Genomic DNA, 9,139 nt, shown 5'->3' with positions numbered 1-9,139 from the left:
CTCAACAGACTCCTTCAGAGCCGTGAAGATCTGAACACCGTCTGCTATCTCTCTGTCGGCATCTTCCTCACTGAGCTTCACTGAGTGTTTGATCTCCTGGATCTTCAGTCGTCTCTTGTGGATCATCTGCTGAATTTCAGCCTCTGTCTTCCCCAGCTCAGCCTTCTTTCCCTCATATTCTTCTTTAAGAGGAACAACATCATGCATCTTGTGGTCTAAAACAGTGCAATGCATGCAAACACACATCTGGTCGGTCTTACAGAAAAGCTCCAGAGGTTTATCGTGCTTCATACACATCCTGCCTTCCAGGTTCTCCACAGGGTCGATCAGCTGATGTCTTTTCAGACCTGACATCGTCAGATGAGGCTCCAGGTGAGTCTCACAGTAGGAGACCAGACACACCAGGCAGGACTTCAGGGCCTTCAGTTTGGTTCCTGTGCAGACGTCACAGGGAACTTCTCCTGGTTTGGAGACGTGTTGCTCTGAGCTGCTGCTGCTTGCTTTCTGTTGAGCTGACTGTCTGAACTGATCAGCCATCTCAGAGATGAAGGTATTGACCTGCAGCTCAGGTCTGGGGTGGAACCTTATTACAGTTAGGACACTGATAGGGGACATTAATGTCCCAGTGTTGAGTGATGCAGGTTTTACAGAAGTTGTGTCCACATGGTGTGCTGACTGGATCAGTGAACACATCCAGACAGATGGAGCACAGGAACTGATCTTCAGTCAGCAGACAGCTGGCAGCAGACATATCGACACTCTGAGGACAAAGGTGTAAAAACCAAAACTAATTACATATCACTTGATTACTTGTTTCATAATATAAAACTATCCTTAGTGGAATATTAGCAGAGTCATCCTAAATTCTGTTATGTTGCAGCTAAGGGCCAATTTAGCAACACTCAAATATACACCATGGTTGTTAATAAAAATAAATTCGCCATGTGTGCAAACCAAGCGGAAATACCGTGCGGAAATTAACTAAAACATCTTCCTCTTTGTTTTGTGACGGGTTGCAAACATAAAATGACCTAAAAAAATTGCAATTCATTATTTATTCAGCAAATAACGTTTCCATCAGCGTTTATTGCATGAGCCGAATATCAATCAAGATATAATCCGATGAGACTGAACGTATTTCCTTAGAGTCGATGTTCATGAAATTCCATCAAATTGGACTGTTTCCATAAGGCATTTTTCATTTGATATCACTCAATTCGGATTAAAACGTGTTGATGGAAACATAGCTATTGACTAGCTGGCCGGCCTCTACATTCGTCAAATTTAACAACTTAAAGCTTTAGTGCGTAACTTCTAGATATTAATGAACGCTTGTTGCATTCAAGCCGTTGCCAAATGAGTTGCTACAAAGCTAATTAAGACTCTCAGCTCCACACAACTCTCTCTGGATCTCTCAGTGCGACTATGTTCAGAAGATTGTGGCTTCCGGTGACTTTCCCGCACAGAAACTCAAGTGAAGTAATGACCCTTGTGCCCTCCTGGGTCAAAAACGGACAAATATTTGACATTTTTGTCCCTTTTTCAGACTTTTTTTTTTAGTTTTCAATAAACTAAACACTAACACTTTCACTAACACCACCTTGCTAGCACTAGTTTTACTACTTTTTGGAATTCATGGTCAACGACCCTTGTTTATATAGAATTATTCATAATATTAGAGTTAAAAAAGCAGAAATTAGGGATTATTTTGACTAAAAGTTAAGATCAGAGGAATGAAATTGATCAATCGTATTTGCAAAAAGCGTTGAAAGGAATCCAATCCATTTTTTGTGGTAATTTGGTTGAAAAGAAACCCAAATTTCAGATATAGACATTTTTTAAAGGGGTCAAATTTGACCCGAGGACAACAGGAGGTTTAATCCTCCGTGTCCTCCTTGGCTACTAGCAACTGCATGGAGGAGGGGTGGGGGCTTGTGTGTGATCACGTAAGACTTGTATGACGTGGACGCACCGACAGTGTTGTTGTCATTACTTAGAATTGCTCACGGGGGGGGGGGGCGACAAAAACTACGCCCTATAGCTTTAATGTTTCATTCATTCCTCCTTGTCACATCGTAGGAAAGCACTTTGCTATTGCCAGAGTGACAACTTTGTTTGGCTCATTTTTCTGTGTATTATAAAGGCATGTTAGGTGGGTGGAAGTAGCAAGCTAAAGTTAGCTAACTAATGTTAACCAGTGGCCACACCCGCTCCACTCTACACCGCAGGGCGACTTGTTAACAGAATCAAGAGTGCCGGTTTGAGTCGCGCATGCTCAGATGTAAACGGTTTACAATATAACTGTCATACTGAAATTTGTGAAATCCAGGAAATAATAAACTTTTCTCATTACGAACAATAACAGAAGATGGGAGTCATTTCAAAAACGTTGTAGCTATCTGGCTATGATTGTTTGGTTGTTGTGTTTGATTGCTAGCTTGTAGCTAATCTAGCAGTCATTTCAAAAACATTTTAGCTATCTATGACAGTTTGATTTCTAACGTCAGCTCAAAGCACCATTCAAGTGACAGCCTTTGTTGTGTTGGATGCTAACTTGTAGCCAGCAGTGAACCAACTTGGTTAAGTAGGTCCATTTTTACTTTGTTGACATTACAGAAATCTCTCGTTAGCATCTTATATGCTAAGTGACTCATACGTGACTCAAATCTGCACTCACCTCACATTGGGCAGTGACAATAGTCAATGATTTGCTCTGTAAAGATATGGTGGAGTAATGGCTTCCTGAGCAGAGAATAAAGTCACACTCCCTGCTGTGTGTGTGTGTGTGTGTGTTAATCTGAGTTGATAAGACGTATGCATGTGAGTGCTTTGTGAGTCAAGGGCACTGACAAAATGTCACGAGATAGGAAACAGTCTGTGAGAGACTTAGTTTTCAGTATTTTGAGTACAGCCCCTTTTAAGTAGAATACCTACAATCTGTATACATGTACATACTGAGTACCTGAGTATGTAGACCTTGTACCTTCTTTCTTTCAGACATCACATCCAACTCTGTTTTTCGACAATCCAGAGGGAATCTAAGGCTAGTTGGCTTCTAGCAGGCCAACTTTATCTGTGGTCACGTTGTTTCTTTGTTCTGGATTCTGGTTTTAACTTTGAACAATTATTTGGTGAGTGTATTTTGTCTCAGTGTACTCACCAGTGTTTGGCAGAGATGATGTTGAGAAAAAGCTGTTTCACCAGTTCTTTCTTCAGAGAGGAACGGAGAGAGTTGTCTCTTCTGCAGCTCTGTTGTTGCTCAGACAAACTTTCACTTTCAATTCAGGCCAGCTCCTCCTCTCGGGGGATCTCTGTGAGGGAGGTTTTATTAACTCTTTGAGAAACATTGTTAGAAGAAGGAAAATAAAAGGTTAAAACTGAGATGGAGAAATTTTCTGATTGGACCACTGCAGTTGATTCTCCCTTTTTAACCCTTGTTAAAACTTTTTGGTCACTTTTTTTCAACATTATTATCGCTTTTTCCGACATTTTTGTCACTTTTTTAATGTTGTGGGTGCTTTTTTGATGTTTTTTCCAAAGTTTTTAGATATTTTTAATGTTGACGTTTTCAACGCTTATTTCGCCGGCCCATTGTTTGTAAGAAAAAGAAAAAAAAATAATTGAAAAAGGGTTAAAAGTAGTTGAAGTACACAACCTTTTAAGTGAAAGTTAAAAAAAAAAAAAACTACAAAACACAAAACTCATCATTACATTAGACAGAGAACTTGTACCAGTTAGACTTGGACCTGATGCTCCTGCAGTCATGTAATCTGCTTCAGTAGTTAGTAGTTATTCATTAAGAGCGTGAGAGCAAGAGCATCAGCTGTTTTCTTCAGGTTTGATATTAATTAAAAACTATATAACTTAGTCAGACACAATAAACACTTTATTCTGCTTTTGTTCATTTAAAAAGAAAAAAGACATAAAAGTGACTCTCTTGTCTTAGTCATAAACTGCTCTTCGATAATTTATGACAGTATACAACAATTCTTATGTTTAATGATTAACAATTTTTATTTATTTTTTATACAGAACATAAAATTTACAATAACCAGTATCCTTCCTGAACCCCCCAAACTTAGACAAATATGAAGAAAAGATGACATAACCATCCTATTAAAGACAATTAGATAAAATGAGATTAAAGACAATAATCTGTAAACCAAATAAATACTTTTGTAGTGTATACATTCAATAATTCAAACTGATGTTATGACATTTTTTTTAAACCACCACCCTATCCATCTCACAAGCCCACTGTTGGATTAAAGGCCCCCCCTTCATTTTTCCATCCTTCTAGAAGAATCTATCCAGCTATCATTAAAACAGTTTGGACTCAGATTTAGACTACATTTGATAATATCAATCGGTGCTGGAAACTTGGTGCATTGTGACAGGGTAAAAAACCAAGTCAGAATATAAAAAACAAAAATGTATACACCATAAATCACCAATAAATATAAATATACTTGAATTTGCAGCCCAGTTTCATGGCAGTTTGTGAAATGGACTCACCCCGGAGACTGGGGGTCAGCCTCTCTTCTCTAAGCGTAGCTTCTATGGCGCCATTATGATGCTACCAAGCCATCATCCGCCGTTAGCATCCCATTGACTCTATTTGTCCGTTGTTTATTTCTAAAGAAACACGACAAAGTATTAAAAGCTCCGTTATCTTGTATCTAACGTTATGGCTCCGTAGCAGATGTTTCTTGTTAAAATAGGCTAATGATTGTGTCAAAACCACGCAACTTACCGTCGCATAGTCGACAAATTACCGTATTGTCAGGAGAAACTTGCAGACAGTTTGGACTTCCATCAGCTGTCTAGGTTTAATTACTAATGTTAACTAGCATGTTAGTTAGCAGTAATTAGCCTGTGCCTATGTTATCTCCTAACATATACCTACCTCTCCATCTCTGCTGATTGGGAATGATTGAGATTTCTCTTGCACAGCTACCAGAAGACTTACAGCTTCCAGACAGGTTGCTCACGTCACATCTATGTCTTCCAGCTCAGTTGGAGGCTGCTCAGTAACGCTCAGCAACACCGGGAAAGAGCTTCTAACAGACTTCACTAGTCTCTGTCCAGAACAACGGGATCTGTTGGTCAATTTCTTTAACTGTCTATGATCGTCTTCCACCTGCAGCGGTTCCTTTCCCCGTTGGTCTTTTCCTAACCACAACCGTCCTGTTGTTGTAGCGCATCCTGTGTGTGGTGTTTCATTTCCCCGTTGTTGCGTCCCCCAGAGACCGTGGATCGTGTCCCAGTGGCCGTTGTTCTGAACAAACAAATTGTGTTACTGTTAACAAAAAAATAACATGACCATTTCACAAACTGCCATGAGACCAGGTTGGTATTTAATTAAATCATAGTGAATCTTTTTTTTGTAGAAAATCAAATGGTTGTTCTACTCAGTATGATTGACAGGAGAGATGATCAGAGGGGCAGAGTTTTTACCACCATTGTTATTACAAGGACAAAAGAGTGGGTAGAGTTTCTCAGTGAAAGAACACCCAGTAAAGGAGTGGATGAGAACTGCAGCATCAACGTCATAAAAGGAGACCAGACCCTCCTCATAACCCACAAAGACCCCCACCTTCTCAGGACGAGACTTCAGAGTGAGACAGATTACGTGGTCAGCACAAGATTTGTACTCATTTTCATTCCTCAAACATATTAACCAGTAGCCAATCCGAGGGCTTGGTGTGATGCTTCCTTTCCTGTTGATCGACTCTCTTGCCACTCCTAAATACCAGTGAGTCTTCTCTTTAACCTGAACCTCGTAATAAAATCTTCCTGAAGACAAGCCCTGTTTTGCTAAAACATTTGGACCTTTATCAAATCTCTCAGGATTGTTTGGTAGATTCTTCGCTACATCACCATGCTTAACTTGTTTTCCATCATCAGACAAGATGAGGTTGGGATGTGCTGTATCGGGATCGAGAGTCACATCCACTGCAGACTGCTGGACCCTCTTCAGCTCGGCCTCGGTGAGCAGCTTCTTCATCTGGTCACTGAGTGCCTCCTCCAGTTGATTCACAGCTCTCTCCACAGTTCCCTTAATTGGTGGATGGACTTTGACTTCCGTCCAGTCCTTCGTGAGTGGAGCAGTTTTGAGGAAGGCAAAGCTCTGGAGGAAGTGGAGGTGGTCTTCAGACTGTGAGAGCTGCTCCACCTCAGTGCTTCTCTTCTTCAGCTCAGAGATTTCCTGTTCCAGCTCTGTGATGAAGCCTTCAGCCTGTTTCTCTCTCTTTCTCTGCTTCTCTTTGATCGTGCTGATGAGCTCGGCCTGGCTTCTCTCAACAGACTCCTTCAGAGCCGTGAAGATCTGAACACCGTCTGCCATCTCTCTGTCTGCATCTTCATCACTGAGCTCCACTGAGTGTTTGATCTCCTGAATCTTCAGTCGTCTCTTCTGGATCATCTGCTGAATTTCAGCCTCTGTCTTCCCCAGCTCGGCCTTTTTTTCTTCATATTCTTCTTTCAAATGAACAACATCATGTACCCTGTGGTCTGAAATGGTGCAGAGCATGCAGACGCACATCTGGTCGGTCTTACAGAACAGCTCTAGCAGTTTATCGTGCTTCATACACATCCTGCCTTCCAGGTTCTCCACAGGGTCGATCAGCTGATGTCTTTTCAGACCTGACATTGTCAGATGAGGCTCCAGGTGAGTCTCACAGTAGGAGACCAGACACACCAGGCAGGACTTCAGGGCCTTCAGTTTGGTTCCTGTGCAGACGTCACAGGGAACTTCTGCTGGTTTGAACCCTTGCTCTAAACTGTTGATGATGTATTTTGGTTGAGCGGACTGTCTGAACTGAGCAGCCATCTCAGAGATGAAAGTATTGACTCGTAGCTCAGGTCTGGTGTTGAAAACCTCTTTACAGTTAGGACACTGATAGGGGACATTAATGTCCCAGTGTTGAGTGATGCAGGTTTTACAGAAGTTATGTCCACATGGTGTGCTGACTGGATCAGTGAACACATCCAGACAGATGGAGCACAGGAACTGATCTTCAGTCAGCAGACAGCTGGCAGCAGCCATATCAACACTCTGTGGGGAAAAAAAGTGTAAAAAACAAAATTGTTAACAGATAGTTTTAATTAATTGTGCCATTCTGGATGCTTTTGTTACTCAACTTTTAATGCGCTTGGTAGGGACCCTTGGCTCAACTTTTTGTCTGGGTTGGGACCAATTTGGTGTCATTTTTCAATGTGTATGGAACCACTTAGGGTTAAGGAGTATGAGTGGGGTAAAAAGAACATGAACATCCGTCTCCTGTGTTGTTTGACCCATCCACCATCTTAACCTACATCCTTATTTTCTCTTTCATAATACTCGCTACTGTTGTCGCTTTTATACTATGTCATCTTACAGTCCCTCCAGAAAAACGTGATTATGCGATCGCCTAATTCAACGCATAATCAGCCATCGTCGGCATATTTATGCGGGGGCCGCATTTCTTCAAATACGCCTCACTTTCGCCGCAGAAAGTGCTGATCTGAAGGTCTTGCATTATTTCATAATCCCCACATTTTCGTTGCAAAAAAGTCACATATATCTTAGCAGAAAGTTGAAAAATGTTGCGTTCACTTCACACAAGAGCAGCCATCTTCGCCTGTTGCCATGGGAACATTATGAAAGGACGTAATTATGTGTCAAGAAAAAACAGTCTCTTTTTCATCAGTTCCCGCACTTTTTGCAAATTCCGCAATTTCATGGCATAAAATTGAATAAATATCCTGCAAATTCCATCGCATTTAGTTTAATAAAACTTGCCGCATAATCAAGGAATTTTTACAACAATCACAAAAAAACTCAGCCTTTTTCTGGAAGGACTGGTCTTATAGCGCTGCAGTCAAGCTGCTGCTCGGCCCGGTTTGTCCTAAACTGACGTAAATTAGGTTTTAAGCGTCGTTATCTGACGCTGAGAAACACTGACAAAGCGTCAGTAATTGACGAGTTGGGAGTGAGAAAAGGTTGGAATAAATGGACGTCCTTAATCTTCATTTATTAACCGTCTGATTAACTTAGACACCTCTTTATGCAATCAGGTCCTGGAATTAGCTGCGAGCGAAGGAGAGCTTAGACGTGCAGTTCATCAGACTCAGAAAATAAGATCTTCATTCCAAAACATTTACCTTGGCTGGGTGATAAATAACTATATCTGAAATAATGAGTCTAATTATTAATACAGTAGACAACAGTTGCTCATGCATGCATGGGGAAATGAAAACTGCAAGATAGCGTGATAACTTCTCTCAACAACCCTCACTTCCTGTCTGAGTAGAGCTGGGTTTTGAGGTCGTACCAGTTGTTGACGTAGTAAATATTATCAGCTGTTCTGTCCTAACAAGGCTAGGAACTACAGAGAATGAGAGAACCGGGTTCAAAGTTCAAGACTACTGATCAAAATGTGTCACATCATGTTTATGACCATAGATGCAATAAAAGTTGCCAGATAAAATCCAACATTGTGCTCTGGTTGGACAATCCAAAGGGCAATTCATCCTTCGATAGTTTATCTAGCGTCATTTTTTTCTTTTTGTTGGATATAGATATTGCCGTATATATGTATGCTGCATACACATGCTGTTATTAAGATGTAATGTAATCATATTTCCCAATTACGGGAAAGAAACAGCTTGGTAAAAGTCTGAAAATGAGCTCAAACTTGAACACAAGCTGTCGGTGTTTTTACCTTCATTTTGTAGTTTGGCAAAATATACCGTTCTCTGGCATAATATTGTGTATATGGTAAAAAAGATGTGAGTGCATTTTGTCTCAGTGTACTCACCGGTGCTCGGCAGAGATTCTGTTGTTGAGAAAACGCTGCTGGATTTAGTTGAACGTTTCTTTTAGAGGGACAACAGAAAACTTCAGGAAATGATTTTACTCTGGGAAATGTGATGTTGCAGCTCCCCCGGATTCCCTGTTGCTCCACCTCTCTGTGGAGAACCGTGAGGGCGGTGTTATTGCCTCTTTGGTAAATACCTTGACGTAGCGTTGGAGCAAGATGAGCTTTGACTCTTTGGATCTTCAAATTAGTTCTACAATGAAAGTATACAGGCGTAACAGACGTAACAAAACGGGTCAGAGCAAGATCTTCAAGAACACCCTGTGTCTCTTTACTCT

At 41.0% G+C, this 9,139-nt stretch overlaps 1 protein-coding gene across 1 annotated transcript in view; it reads right to left on the bottom strand.

Annotated features, from left to right (window-relative positions):
* LOC116693737 (E3 ubiquitin-protein ligase TRIM21-like) overlaps positions 1 to 8,872 on the bottom strand; it is an 18,737-nt gene extending 9,865 nt beyond the window's left edge. The window contains 3 exon segments of the mRNA XM_032522951.1: positions 13 to 583; positions 585 to 760; positions 8,802 to 8,872. Coding sequence (XP_032378842.1) covers positions 13 to 583; positions 585 to 751 — 738 coding nt within the window. The 5' untranslated portion in view covers positions 752 to 760; positions 8,802 to 8,872.
* Positions 8,873 to 9,139: the final 267 nt, after the last annotated feature.

Source organism: Etheostoma spectabile, chromosome 8 (genome assembly GCF_008692095.1).
Source record: "Etheostoma spectabile isolate EspeVRDwgs_2016 chromosome 8, UIUC_Espe_1.0, whole genome shotgun sequence".
NCBI lineage: Eukaryota > Metazoa > Chordata > Actinopteri > Perciformes > Percidae > Etheostoma > Etheostoma spectabile.
The sequence above is the reverse complement of the archived record's forward strand: the minus strand, read 5'-3'. Positions and strand labels throughout refer to the sequence as shown.